Raw genomic sequence first — 14,758 nt, forward strand, 5'->3', positions numbered from 1 at the left:
GGCTGCATGTGTCATGTTGTTGTGAGGAGGTTTTAAGCAAGGCAGGCCACCCACTGAAGGCCTACTTGTGAAATACACACCGCACTGCACCGCCCACAATCCTACGCTGATCATTTATTTGCAAGTACTATGTTTTATGACTAGCTGCTAATGAGGTCCAATACTTGAGCAAAGATTCTGCTCAGTTTTAATTCACACAGCCGGAGATGGATTTATTTCATAGAGTGAAGCCCAACCACGGGGTAACATTGACCCGTGTCTCCCCCCGTTGTCATTCATACAATAGAATAATTCTGCATTTGGTATGGTGGTGTGACGTGAGGTTTTTCTGTGCCTTGGGTTAATAAAAGTTAGGAAACACTGATTTCCTATGTTTGTTATTGCGTTGTTGACAACCCTTCCTGATTGGTGCAAAAGTGTAGTTCAAATATTAGGGGATATTTTCCCATCATGTTCTTGCCTTTCATTTCCACATTTATTTTGCGTTTGTTGAAAAGCCGTGAGCATTTGTCGCTTTTAATTTAGTTATGAGGGAACAACATTCATCCCCACGCAGGCATCTGCTGTGAAATGTCGGCTCGCTGGCAGGGTTGCTCATTTAGCGGCGGCGATCACGGCTATGCGCAGACGTCGTCTCCTTAGACGTCTTTTAATTCATGTCAAAATAATCGGTACAAGCAGTCGCTTCCCTCGAGCTTGACTGAAGATGGAAAAGCCAACAAGCTGCTCCACGGCTTACCTTTATTCTTCTTGCGGGTCTTTGTTTGCAGCGACGGGGCCTGTTGATACGTCTGAAGAAGAAAAAGACGAAAGAGTGAGAGGGCAAAACAGGGTGTCAGGATGTTGGTACTTGGTATCAGTGAGTACTCAAGAGTGGGATACTTTTACTAAGTTTGGCTGCCCTGAGTCTTCATACTCGCTTAAATCTAAAATAAGTGACCAGAACAGAACAGCGGCCACGCCACAGAGCCGCAAATACCGGTGCCTGGAGCTCAGCCATCCGCCGCCCGCCGGGGCTCATGCCAAGGGGCCGCCCACGTCCACCAGCACGCCATCTGCCGCGGCTGCAGCCGCGCATGCAAAAAGACTTTTCGAGGAGATGCCGTCAAGACGTATAAGATCACCGTCGGCCCAGCGGACGCCACGCGTCAGCATTTGCTAAGGTCGCGAGCTGCTCAGCCTGCATGGGATTGATTCTTTACAAATGCACCGCCAGAGCGACTACGCTGACCCATAACCGAATGCCAACTACTACTTTCCTGTCAGCCACTTAATTGTGCTTTTCACTCAGTGATACAGATACAGTAAACCCCGCAAAGCATCAAGAATAATTAACAATAAAGTTGCAAGGTAGACCTACCGCTACAAATGTATATAATATCAAATGTATATAATAAAACAAGTTGTCTGGTGTTGTTACATTTCCTGTTTCCGTTGCAATCACAGTAGACTGGCTAAATAAGACCCTAGTCGCCTTCGAACTCCTCGTTACTGTTCCTCTCAGCACTGAACTAATGACGAAAAGCAAGTGCATGCTCGTCTCCTGCAGTTATAAATGCTCGCAGATCCGTTAGCCAAATTAGCCCGCTAGTATTAGCAACAGCCGTTCGCAGCAGGTATTATGCACACTTCAGTTGTTAGCTATTTGTGTATTGTACAGTCACTTAACATTGTAATGACCATTTCTTCTTGATAAATAAATGATATGGACCCGGGAAATAATGCGAAGTGTCCATCAAAAATGAGGCCGAGCGGATCCGTTTGTTTTATTTCACTTCACCTCAGGGACGAAACAAAGTGACCTACGTGGTAAATGGAGGCGGGGTCTCTGGGAGGCGACTCTCTCTGATTGGCTTGGAGAATGTAGTGGGAGGGGCTTTGGCTGTGGTGGCTCCGCCGTTTGGCGCGCTTGGCTGTGTCGTTGGCCCGCTTGCCCGGACGTGCCGTGTGGGAGGCGTAGTCGTCGGACGCAGCCCGCTCATCCACGCCGCCGCCGCCGCCCGTCAGGCCCACGTAACGCAACAGCGACGCCTCTGCCCAAACCAACCATCAAATACAGCACGTTAGAGGTGGAGTTAGCTCATCATTTTTGGAGGCTATTCTTGGCGCCAAACGTACTCTTTGACGTGTGTATGGTAAATGAAAGCTCTGCAAGGGTAAATGACAGGACTGTGTGAGATGATGAAGACTAAACACAGATGTCAAGGGACTAATGTGTGTGTGCGCGCGCGTTTTCTTCCAAGGTGCCACTGGAGAGGATGTCAGGGGTCTCACTACCTCTCTGATACCTCTCATCCCTCCTGCGGTGGCCCGGTTGCTAGGCAGCGAGCGGGCGGCCGGGAGAAGCGACAAGAGCTGCTGTCAGCGTTGCCACGGCAACAGTGTGAGTGATTCATGTGGAGGTCAGAAAGAATAGTCTTCTTGTTTGTTTTTTTTTCCTTTCAGTTCTTCTCATCCAATTCCCATCCCTCTGTCTTCTTGTACGGATTATATTTTTATCCCATGCAGACAGGCAGCCAGCCAGTCTTTGATTTTTCTTTGCCTTTGTGCCAGCCACCTCCTGTCCTCTTGCCATGTTGTGGCTTATGCTAATCACAGAGACAATGAGAGAACATTGAGGTGATCTCCAAAGGCGGGAAGCAACAAAGTACAAGCACTTTGTTTCTTAAGTCGGATTCTCAGGTTGGCGTCGGCACGTTTTTGTTACTTTTACTCTCAACAATTGAAAAGGGATAGATAACTGCACTTTTTAATCCTTACTTTGTTAAAATAGCATTGTTACTTTTCCGCCCCCCTTTTTGGATGCCAGCACGTCATAAAAAAAAGGATGGAGAGGGATCTATGGAAATTATAAGGAGGGACAATTTGAAACAGCAGCCACATGGAACATGCTTGTGAGAATCTTTTGATGATTGATAGTAAGTGTTGTCTTGCACTAGTCTATAAACCAACAGCTTCTAGCGGCGTAAAATGACATATGAGATGACTAGGGAAAACATTTGTTGTATGTAACTAAAAGCAAGACGTCATTTTTGCTTTTGTCCCAAAGTACGTTTCAGAGTGTGGACTTTTTTTTTTACATTTAAAGGAGTTGAATCAGTACTTTTACCTGAGTATTTTTTTAAACAAGTATCAGTACTTTAACTGAACTCATTCAGACTCCCTTGTCTCACTAGAAAAAAATGTTTGTTTCGAGCTTTTTCAGCAGTAGAACCTGGGTTGATTTTACCAAAACTAACGGTTACTGCCCCAAAAGCAGAGAAAACGCGCTTTTATGAAAACATGTCAAGCAGATAGTGACTTGGGTGCTAATATTTTTTGCTAAGTAAACGGCTGAATTCCAGTTAATGAATAAAAGCGTCCACGTTGTGAATGAGTTAAGTGCAGAGTGTGAAATCGTTGGCCACCTCTGACGATCTTCAAATGTTGGGGGACGAGAACCTATGACAGGCATCTGGAGTTGGTGCGCAAACACTGACTCACCTCTGCGGCTTTCTCGGTGAAGCTTGGAGGGGTCCTCGTAGTCGCCCCCCCAGTTGCACTCCACAGGCATTGAAATGGGCCTGAGCCTGCCTGCAAGCAGCCACAAGGGAGAGCCTCATCCAGCGTTCGCAACCTTGCGATTGTTTTTGCCGAGTGCCTCATTTCAGGAGAATGACGCACGACACCAATCCGATACGACTCGCGAGCGCTTACCGTATGTTGGCGTGGTGCAGTAAACCGGCTCGTCCTCGTCTCGCCGCCGGGATTCTTGATCCAGGAAGGAGTTGGGCGACTCGGATCGCTTGGCTACGCCGCCGTGGCCCCGGGACGCCTCGTCTCCGGACAAGGTGACCGGCTCGTCTCTGCGCCGGCAATTAAGTGGCTTTTTCATGATTTAGATTTTTTTTTTTAAATAATCGTTGTTCAAAGTCTTCCTTGGCAGACCTGGGTGTGTATGGCTCCATGGGTGGAGGCGGAATGTAAAGGTCCTGGAGGGCGGAGGTCTTGGTGGGGGTGCCCGAAGGCGTGGCCGAGCTGCTGCCCGGGCTTCTGGTTGGCTGGAAAATGGGCAAATAACAAATCGTAAAGTACTGAAAAGGATGTTTTAAGGACCGCTGAGGCAAGACGACGATTTCCAGAAGGCTGGTACCTGGGTCGAGCAAAACAGCCTCGACATTTTGCTGTACGTTCACACAACGTCATACACATAACTGCCGCCTACAGGACTGAAGTGGAACAACGTTGCCTGCTGATTGAACGTTTCATTTTGGCTGTGTAAATTCCTCGACTTTTATCTCCTAACAAAACCTGGACTACTTTATTCCAGCTTTGCAGTTGGAGTCCTCTTTAAATGGCTTCTCAGCGTCACTTTTATGGGCAGTGAAAACATTCCACTCGGCAGGTTCACGGCCCGGATTTACCGACGCTGTAAACACCGCATAAACAACGTCGGGCAAGGTGTGTGTATAAGCTCACATAGCAATCAAGGACAATATCATGAATTTAAGACATTAAGGATCTTAAAGCAACAGTCTGACAGAGAGCACCGTTGTTTGCGTGCGTCGTCCGAGTCTATTACGAATTCGCATGTGCTAATTGATGACAATACTGCAAATGTCAACGGACAGTCGCTTATCTGTCATTCCCTCCGGTGTGATTCATTGGGCAAACAAAACCAGCGCTCTGACCTAATTACACGCTTCAGCTGAGGCCCGCGGGGGAGCAAAGTGGGGCAAGGCGTCATTTTTCATCAAGTCCATAAAAAGGTAGCGAGCGCACGTGCGTCCTACCTGCAGGGCCAGCGGCTTCCAGCGCATGTTTTTGAGCAGGGCCGGCGCCGAGCTGAGCGTGCTCTGCGGCCGCTTCTTCAGGGTGAGGGACACCACGCCCTTGTCGGCCCGCAGAGAGCCCACCAGGTTGCGCAGCTGCCAGCCCACCTGCGCGCGGCGGGTGAGGAACACATTGCGAGTCGTGAGACTAGAGACGTTTCTTATGTAACCCGCCCTCAATTTGACTACATACCCTCACTGGCTACACTTGCACAAGCTAATGAAATTCAATAGCGGTGTCCCCTCAATCCCTCCACATTGTAATAACACAGATTCTTTTTTTTTCTTCGTTTTTTTATGTTGCCACTCCACAGCAACTCCAGACACACCAATGCGTTCGAGCGTCGCACCAACCCACCACAGTCTGGTGATTGACTTGAATGACCTCATCCCCCGCGTGGATCTTCTTGCAGCGGTCGGCCGGAGACTACAAGCCCCAACAAGGAGACGCAGAAATACGACACGTGTCAGTCGACAACCGGGCGCATCGATGACCGAGAAGGTGAACGGCGCTGCACGGCGCGCTCCAATGTCATCGCCGTGCAACCCGATATGATGTCAGCTTGCAGATATTCTTGGAAACAGGCAGGTTAGCACATCCTTCAACATCTGGCGGGCGGCCAGAGGCACACTTTGCTCTGTTCTTTTATCGATGCTACAAAGAGCTTCTCACCCCTTCCGTCGTCCCCGTGATCACGTGGAGGCCGTCGTAGGTCGACTTGATGTACATTCCCTGGCCGACGCATTTTGTTGGATTAGAATGTCGTTGTGTTGAAAATTGTTGTAATTTCTCATGCTGAATTGAAGTGTCGCGTTTACCAGGCCATCGGAGGCCTTGACGTTAGTGAGGTGGACCAGCTCCAGGTGGGCCGACTGAGACACCAGCGGGTCCGACGACACGCACACGATGTGCTCGCACACCTCGGACAGAGTCTTGCACTAGAGCACAGAAGAAAAAAAAAACACAGGTGAGTACGCTTAAGCTCGCTTGATAGTTCACCGCTTGAGCTTGTTGAATTTTTGCTTGCATTTGCATTGGACAAAGTGCTTAAAAGCATAAAATTGTGTCTCACAACAATGGATAAATGTGCTTCATTGAGGTAAACCTGTTATCCTTTTAATCTTTGATTGACTCCTGGTACTTCAAGGTGTTGAAATAGTTTAAAAATTCAAAATACTGCATGCATTAAGTATTAACCTCAGACGGCATCGTCTCTAGTTGCAAAATGCATGACCGCATCACTTGAAACGAGAGAAAAAGATTCTTGTGTTGGCACGAAAACAACAGATTTTTTTTTTTTTTTTCCCGAACTCATGTTTTCAGTGTTTACTGACGCCGGTGCGAACAAGCCACAGCTGGCCGAGGACGGCCGACTCACCACATGCAGGATTTTATTCTCCGTCTCAAACACCGTACAGTCCTGAGGGGCACACAAGCAGAATGTCAGCAACGGCGCACCACCTTGCCGTCTGCGCCTTCCTCCGTTTAGTGAACCCCTCACCTGCGCGCCGCCAAATAAAAACACTCCCACGAAAAGGCCCTCGCAGACAGCTTGCTCTTTTATTCATAAGCCCGTCAATCCTCAAAGACAGACTACCAGCAAACAATCGGCGAAAAAAGACATTCGTACAGAGGTTTCGTTTAACTGTGAGCGATGTGGCTCAAACAACTTTTGAGCGTGACACACGGGGTCAAGGGTCATCCCAACGATTAATCACCAAGCTTGTTTAAGCAAAGCCTTTCACCCCCCTTGAGGGAGAAAAGATGCTTGAAGACATCAAATCGCATAGCACACATACACACAAACAATTAGACTAACCTGCTGCACAATGGTGGTGAGCTCCAGGCAGAGCTGGATGACGTTGTTACGGGTCACGGAGTAGTCTGCCACCGCAGCGAAAGGAGACCTGCAGAGAAGCAGATCATGCGCTTGAAAAACGTTCCTGCCGCCTTTGGACATGTGGACGCAGGACATAAAAAGCGCAATAAACACTCACGGGACACCTGATTAGGTACACCTCCAGTCTAATAATGAGAGCCAGTAAAAAAAAAAAAAAAAAAAGGCCTAAAAAATTCAAGATAACACGCAGTTTTTGAACGCTCAACAAGTTCAAGTGCGGTAGTGACAACAATGGGTAATGAAAACCAAAACGAAACCATGACGCGGTTAAAAGCATGTGAAAGACTCAAACAAGGGCAGAGACACACTTGGCTAATCTGAAGACCCAGATTTTCAAGTTGGACCGCGGCACTCGTCAAGTCTGCCGGCGCGTGTGCCATGTGGGTCGTCGCCATTGAGGTTGTGCGCGTGCTATATATACACGCAGGGCCTAAGGCGACGCAGCCTGGTGGCCAAGCGTCGCACCGCCAAAAGTCGGCTTTTCAACCAATGCTCAACACAAGCAGCCATGAACGGAAAATACTCGAAACGCGCATCAAAAAGTGTGCACGGCATGCTACGTACTTAAAGTGGAGGTCAACCCAAACATATTTTTTTTTTTTCAAGAATATGTTCTATGCAGGCCCACTAGTTGAAACAAGGCAATACGATTAATGTGAAACATGAGTTAAGCAGCAAAATCCAGCCGTGTTTAGCCATCTCTGGGGGCGGTCATTTTGTCACTTCTCATATCCGGCCCCCCCAAAAAATATTTTGGGGCTTTATTTTGAAATTCTGAAAGAAAAATTGCCGTGAAAGAAGCTGAACAGTTTAAAGTTGGGGCGGTTTGAATTGGTCGAAAAATATCGAACTTATGGGAAAAGAGCTTGATTTTTGGCTTTTAATTGGAAATTTGACCAAATTTTGCGGTCGGGATAATATGAACAGTTTGAATCGCTCCAAAAATCTCAGCCTTAGCCTAATAATCAACGGCGATTCCCGAGCACTGCCTGCCTGCTGCTCAGGCCCCAAGAATGACAAACCACAACAGTTGTCTTGCCGTGCAGCTTCTTATTGGACTCGATTCGATTGCTTCCCGCTAAGGCTATTTTACATGAATGGATGAGGTGTCTTTCAAGCCTCGTTGCCACGGCAACAGCCCACAACCTCACTACCTTTATTTCAAAGCCCCGCCTTCAACACTCAAGTTAATTCACTTGGCGCAGATGAGCTATTTCCCCATGAAAATTGCATTAGCAGCGATAATTGTCAGCGAGCGGCTCTGCAATACGGCGGCGAGTCTTCCTACGCGCTGAGGCCGCTCGCGTGTTAATAATTCATGGGCAGGTGCTTGCAAATCTGCACACGAAGAGCAAATTGACGAGGTGTGATTTTTCTCCCCCTGGCAGATGCGGAAAAGTTTGTTTTTTTTTTCGTTGTTTTTTTTGCCGCGTGCCCGTTGCGTCAGTTGGACGACGGCGTGACGCACCAGCCTGGGAACGATGAGTGCGAGCGGCGCCCGCGTACGGTCAGCGATTGACTGAGACGCCCACGTTGGCGTCGCATCAAAGCGTCGGCCGGGCGCCAACGCCAAAGCCGTCTCGCTAATGAAGAGCGGCCTGCCTCGATTCCCCGCGGCCGCTTTACGGTTGCATCATTGTTACGTGGGCGGCCGCCTGCACGCTTGTGTAAGCGTGTGTCAGTGCGTGCAGATGTGGGTGTGCTTGTCACTGTGTGGGGGGGGGGGGTGAGGACACAAGTGGGCGCGTGGCATTTGGAGACCTTTTGCTTTGTGTCTGTTGTTGCGCGGAGTCCTGATGAAATGAAGAGAGGGAGGGATGGTGGTGATAAATCAATTCGGAGAAAGAATGTGATCGGCCATGACGGAAACAGAGCGACGCCGATTGAACATTTGTCCGTTTCAATATACAAGACTTCATTTTCTCTTGTATGATGTGTCAATTCGATAGACGGCTTCAACTGGGTGTGATAAACAGCTTGAAGCGAGCACACTGGGCCCCTATTTGGCGAGACCTCTCGCAGGATTTTGTTGATGCTTTTCCTGACCCAGCCGCACATTTTCATCCACGCTTGGGACCGGGAATCCAACATGCGCCCCGGCGTCAGACATCTGAGGTAGCTCTCACCTGTCCAACCAGGCCAGCAGGCTCTTGGCGGCGGTGATGAGGTCGACCACGGAGGTGAGCAGGTCGTTGGGGAGTCGCCGTGACGTCCTGCTCTCCGATTGGCTGCTGCGGCGGCGGCCCGAAATGAAGTTCTGCAAGTTTTTGGCCGAGGCTCCCAGCTTGTGGGCCAGCGTCCTGACGCTCTCCGTCTCCAGGCCCGAGTTCTGCGCAATGCACAATGTTTATTTGCACTACAACTGTCCGATTAAAAAGAAAAATCCCTCACAATAAAAAAAAAAACAATCAAACTTGTATTATTGGGGGCAAAAAGTGATGGGGCCAACTTTAAAATATAAATGATTGACATTTATAAGGAAGCAAGTTGTTTGCTCCAAAACAATTTGCAGAGTTGTTTTTAGTTGGGGCACAATTCTGTAAATTTACTTCCTTATTGTGAAATGGAGGAAAGCCACTTCATACAACGGCAAAATGAAAATATTTAGTTGAATTGCAAAAATTTTGAGTTCACCCAACATTTTTTTTTTTTTTTTTTTTACAGTGCAGTTCTCAGGCTTCAAGAAAAATCTGAAATTGAACCCATTTTTATGCAAGGGAACCGATCCTCATTCCATACTGCTGGGTGAATGGTGATTCCAGCTTTTGTTACCATGACGACACCTAAAACTGCTCAAACACCAAATGTGTCCCTCGAGCCTTCAAGTTTGACCTGTGTGTGCCTTCGACACCCTACCAGTGCACAGAGCAGGTCCACGGCCTCCAGTATGAGCTCCTGGTGTCCGATGCGGGACACTCCCAGGTCCTCCAGCTCGGCGTGGCTGATCCTCAACAGCCTCTCGCCGCACACGCCGCCACGCTCAAACACGCACACATACTGCTGCAGGCAGTCATCCAAGCCTGCAACACACACATTGCAAGGCAATCAAAACAACGTTTTTTTTTTTTTGGTTCATTTACTGCTCATTAAGACATCCCGTCTCCTCTCAGCTCATCAGTTCAGCACTAATATTAGTCATTCTTTGCAGGAGATAAAGAATATATTGCGGTGACTATTGTTCTATTGTCTTTCTACATGTGCTCCGGTAATAGTTGTGCTCAATGTGTTGCTAATAGACAGATAGCATCGCAATATCGATGCTACTCAGCGTTAGCATGAAGCTAGCAGTCTGCAAGGCCAAGCTATGTGGCTGGAAACTTTGCTCACGGGGCTGCGCCCGACTGCCGAAACAATGAACGTATCCGGCCTCTGACCTCCAAACAAACACACCTGCTGGAGGGCATGCGCGCACACACACACGCACACACCCCTTCACTGAGCATTGATTTCCCTTGCTGCTCCGAGCTCCCCAACAAACTCATCTGTCAGAACCCCCTCCAGCTGCAAAGACAAAGAAGAAAGTTCCTAAAGCAGCTGTTAAATTGCAAGCACACACGTGCAGCAACACACACTGACTTGCGTCCCCATCCACAACTGCATCGTAAATGGAAATACAGTGTTCCCCATCCATTCATCAAGTTCCAGACTTAAATGCAATATAGAGAGACCATATGAAAAAAAAAAAAAAAAAAAATTAGTTTGATTCTTCACTAACTGCTCCGAAATTTAGAAAAAATAAAAATAAAAAACTAATTGGCATCATTGGAATCAAACAAATGTGATATGTTGCTTATGCAAAGTTGCTCTACCCCCGTCCCCCGCCCCCCCCCCACTCCTCAGCTATTTTTAATGCACTCCCAGCGCCTGTTTTATTGAGTGTTAATAGCGCCTCCCAGTAGACGTGAAGCCGATTAAAACAATGTGGGCTCTCACGGCCAGAGTGTTACTCTGCTGCTGAAAGAGGCTCACGAGCAGAAGGAGTAGTGGCGGGGGGTGATTTGAAGATGCACTCGGCGGCCAAAGTCGGCCTCGTGATCGCTGTCGGAACGCAGAAGCGCCAATGCCCAGCAATGGCGATGAGGCAAATTGTGAGTGGCGTCGCTGAGTGCAAAAACGCCCACGCTAGGAGCGCGACGGATTTTCCAAAACAATGCAGTCTTACCTACTAGCTTGTCTACATAATGAGAGATGAGCGTGCACACCTACATGTAGTACTGAAGCCTGCCACACAAGATGCCTGGCAGCACTGAGCTCCGCTGGAAGAGATGCTGCATAATTAAGAGCAACTTCTGCACACAAGCGTTGTTCGGCGTTCCCACAGAGCGCGAAATAATCGACGTGTAATGTTCAGCGCTCCGTTTGTGTTGCCGCTCCGTGCGTATCGCCGGAGATTGGACGCAATTAAGACGAAGGCCTAATATTCGCGTGCGGCGCAACGATACGCACGCGTGCATGTGCTCGAGTGCCACCGAAAAAGACATGATTCATAGCTGACTCACGCACTCCACTCCCACAGATGCACACTTTCCACAAGAGCAGGCGAGCCAAACTCCCACACACGCACGCACACCCTTGACTGGTCCGGCACTCACACGCGCACACACACACGAGGTCCCGCAGTGACTCCTTGAATGTTTAAGAGGTGGACAACAACATCTGGCCTTGCCGTTCTGGTTCTGTTGTCATGTGTTGGGACTCAGTGCAGAAGGATGTTACATTGCCAATATTCATACTTTCATGTGCCGGAACGACCCAGGCTAAACTTAGCTCCTCCCATCATTTCAACATATGGCCAGAAAATGGCGCCAAAGCAACATATCTAATACGGACGCTGTTGCCAAATCAACAATGCCTGGAACCGTTGTTGCGTTGGGGGCGGGTGGGCAGCCGTCCCTCTTGTCAGCTGTTGAGCACAGACGCTCCGAGACCGACAACTCGCCATCCGCCCACATGCCCAGCACACACACACACACACACACACACACACACAAATCAACACACGCCATATGCACGACCAACCGGTAACCTCTCGGTCACGATTTGTGTTTGCGCGTCACTGAATGAGACATCCTTGACCTGATTTTTATACAAGAAACTAATCAATATTCAGCCTAATTAGTCATTTTTATTTTTTTTTCATATGTAGGTCAGTGGTTCTCAAACTGGGATGCCCGGGGGTCCACAAGCCATGGTGTGGGTAAAATTATATGCAATGAATGTATGTACGATGTATCATTTTAAATTGTGTATAGTACACACGTGATGTACATAAAAAAACAATTGGTTCTTTCTACTTTGACATTACTGCATGAATGAAAATGAGTATTATTACAATTACATTTTTGGTTTCTATTAGGCGCAACATTACGTGAATAGTTATAAAAGTTGGAATCGCCACCCAAGAACCCCCCCCCCCCCATAAAACTTTGACAATCTTATAACTAAGTTGGAATTTTTCATTGCCACAGTGTGGCATTTTGACTTTTTTTTTTTAATCCACGTTATTTACTAGATTGGATAATGCAATTAGACTCACCCATTGAAAATGCTTGACTTGGCTTGCTGTACTTCAGTGGATAAAATAAATGATGGGATTTAAGTGGCAAAAAAAATTGCATTTAAATTTAGGAAATGGAAAACTGCCTCTGTAGAAAGATTGTAATAACATTTTATAAAGGTAGTACAGCACAGAAACTATATAAATACTATACAATCTTATGTTTGTTGAAAACGTTTAGTAAAAAAGCACAAAAAAAAAGCACAAAAATCTTCCAAATTCCAGCTCATGTCAGTTACGGGACCAGTGGGAACCAAAAGCAAACAGGGCCTGAGGGTTAACACTTAGACAGCGACGAATTCAACATGCATTATTCAACTCTTGTATGAACTGCACGTGATCGAAAAATTATTTCCCGCTCGAATAGACATTGTTCTCTCCCTGTTGTCTGCAGCAACAAGTCCACTTGACCAAACGGGAAAATAGTTTGGCAGTGTTCGCATGCACGCCTGCGGGTGCGGGCGGCTGAATTATGCACGGCCGCAAGCTGTCATCTGCTGCGAAATGGGAGGAAAGCGAGCTTTGGTCTCTCGCGAAAGGAAAGCCGCTACCAAAAAGTCAAGCGTTCTTCGGTCGATCACTGCTGTCACCATGACATCATGTTGATATATGGTAAGTAGTCAAATTATGCAACCGCTGTCAAGTGGGAACTAATGACTGTGAAAATGAAATTGCATTATAAATATTGCATAAAAAGGATTGCCATAGTTTGAATTCTAAACTACAGACAACGTAAATCCCCAAATACAAATACAGTCATATTGACTTGCAGAAACCCCCACACGGTGAAAACACGCACTATTGTGACACTCCGTAAATGAATCGTGACTCGTCTGAAAAGATGACGCAAAAGACGATTTCTCATCGTCCTCCTGGCCTCTCACGCACCTTTCATCCAGTCCACCACCTGGCTCGCCGTCCACTTGCTGACCGGCTCCATCACCAGCGCCATGGGCTAAACTTTGCTCCTTCAACACCCCACCACCACCACCACCACCAACCACCCGCCCCCTCCTCCGCTCCCGTTAGCGCAGCGGGGCGGCGTTGGGCTGCCGACGTCCGGTGACGCTCCGCGACATTCCTGAGCTGCGGTTTGCCTCTCACGACAATCTTCGCGCCCGCATCGTGGCTGCTCCGGCTCGGTTCCTGGCAACGGGAGACGGTGACGTGAGGCGTGTGTGTCTGTGTGGAGGTGTGCGCGCCTCCTTGCCTTCGACCGGGATGGATGAGGCGCACACACGCGCGTTCTCTCGCTGACTCTCTCTTTTTCTCGATTAAGCAGCGCACGCGCCCCGTGGGTGGTTACGCGCGCACGTACGTGATGACTATGAGGCAACGTACCGTGGTGCAGATCGGATGGAGGGAAGATGTCATCCTCCAGAAGTACTCGGGGTGTGTGGGTGTGTGTGTGTGTGTGGCAGGGGAACCCCCCCTTCTTGTGTGGGAACCGTAATGAATCCTCAACAGCTTTATTGCCTCCCTCCAGGCTGCAGAGGGGAGTTGCTTCAGTGGTGAAACTCGCCCACTCCCCTTGCCCACTGGGAACTCTCATCAAGGTGTTTTTAAAGACCCCTTTTGTGCTTGCGTACACGGCCTAATGAGTAATAAACATTGGCTGCAAACGCAGACTAAGCCCCCAACCATAAAGGTTTATAATGATGCCCTAAGATGGTGGCAAAGCGCTACTTTTGCCTAAAGGATGCTCCTCAGCTGTTCTTTGGCGCCAAGATGCCAAAGTAATATAGTGTGCAAATAAAAGGTGAAACAGGTGTGGTTCCCCATGGATTTAAACCATGCCCATTCATGTTTTGCCCTACACAAATTCACCGACAGCCCCCTCCAGATGTATTGGAACAGCAAAGTCAATATCTTTATGTTGACCACCTGAGACATTTGGGTTTCAAATAAAAAAAATTGTGAAATGTAGCTTTGATTTTGTGGCATTACCTTTTGTTTGAAGTAAGCCACTTTTTAAGTGAGCAATAGTTTCAGGAGTAAGTCCGGAGTACTCCAGACTGAAGGGGATTCTACAAGCGCAGACTCGGATGAGAACTGACCAAAATATTTATTCATACAAATAAAACGGCGCAATACTGACAAAGTGCAAATCAGAACGCTGGTTAACATCAACCAGGAAAAACCAGATGAAATCAAAAGCGGATGCAAAAGGCAAGGGAAGACACACGGAAATTGCTTGTCACTAAAGGACAAGAGAATATATCGAGAAACCAGAAACACTACTTACATGAACATAGAAAAAACTTGGCGAGAGAAAAACGGGAATGAGCATGGAACGGCTAGAAAATCCAAACACTTGTGGACAGAGTCGTGAGCAAGCCGAATAATCCGACAGGTTGTTGGCAGTCTGGCAGTCCTTGCATAGTCCAGTGTTTATAACTCGAAACAGGTGTGCAGCTAAACGACACGCCCACTACTCCCACAGGAGCTGAAAGCACCAACAAAGCAAAACCGTGACGATAGTATTGAAA

The 14,758-nt window shown here is 47.9% G+C and overlaps 1 protein-coding gene across 3 annotated transcripts in view; it reads right to left on the minus strand.

The window, feature by feature from the left end:
• cnksr2a (connector enhancer of kinase suppressor of Ras 2a) overlaps nt 1-14,683 on the minus strand; it is a 30,556-nt gene extending 15,873 nt beyond the window's left edge. For all 3 annotated transcript variants that reach the window (XM_086020784.1, XM_086020783.1, XM_086020782.1), the window contains exons 1-15: nt 14,515-14,683; nt 13,158-13,415; nt 9,569-9,732; nt 8,839-9,041; nt 6,632-6,719; nt 6,191-6,232; nt 5,631-5,750; nt 5,485-5,544; nt 5,170-5,238; nt 4,773-4,919; nt 3,928-4,040; nt 3,697-3,845; nt 3,484-3,573; nt 1,807-2,033; nt 740-791 (exon numbers count right to left, since the gene is read on the minus strand). In XM_086020784.1, the coding sequence (XP_085876910.1) occupies nt 740-791; nt 1,807-2,033; nt 3,484-3,573; nt 3,697-3,845; nt 3,928-4,040; nt 4,773-4,919; nt 5,170-5,238; nt 5,485-5,544; nt 5,631-5,750; nt 6,191-6,232; nt 6,632-6,719; nt 8,839-9,041; nt 9,569-9,732; nt 13,158-13,221 (1,588 nt within the window). In that variant the 5' untranslated portion in view covers nt 13,222-13,415; nt 14,515-14,683. The remainder of the gene's footprint in view (nt 1-739; nt 792-1,806; nt 2,034-3,483; nt 3,574-3,696; nt 3,846-3,927; nt 4,041-4,772; nt 4,920-5,169; nt 5,239-5,484; nt 5,545-5,630; nt 5,751-6,190; nt 6,233-6,631; nt 6,720-8,838; nt 9,042-9,568; nt 9,733-13,157; nt 13,416-14,514) is intronic.
• Nucleotides 14,684-14,758: the final 75 nt, after the last annotated feature.

The sequence above is a fragment of the Filicampus tigris genome, chromosome 21, assembly GCF_054856515.1.
Source record: "Filicampus tigris isolate MCC_2025a chromosome 21, RoL_Ftig_1.0, whole genome shotgun sequence".
NCBI lineage: Eukaryota > Metazoa > Chordata > Actinopteri > Syngnathiformes > Syngnathidae > Filicampus > Filicampus tigris.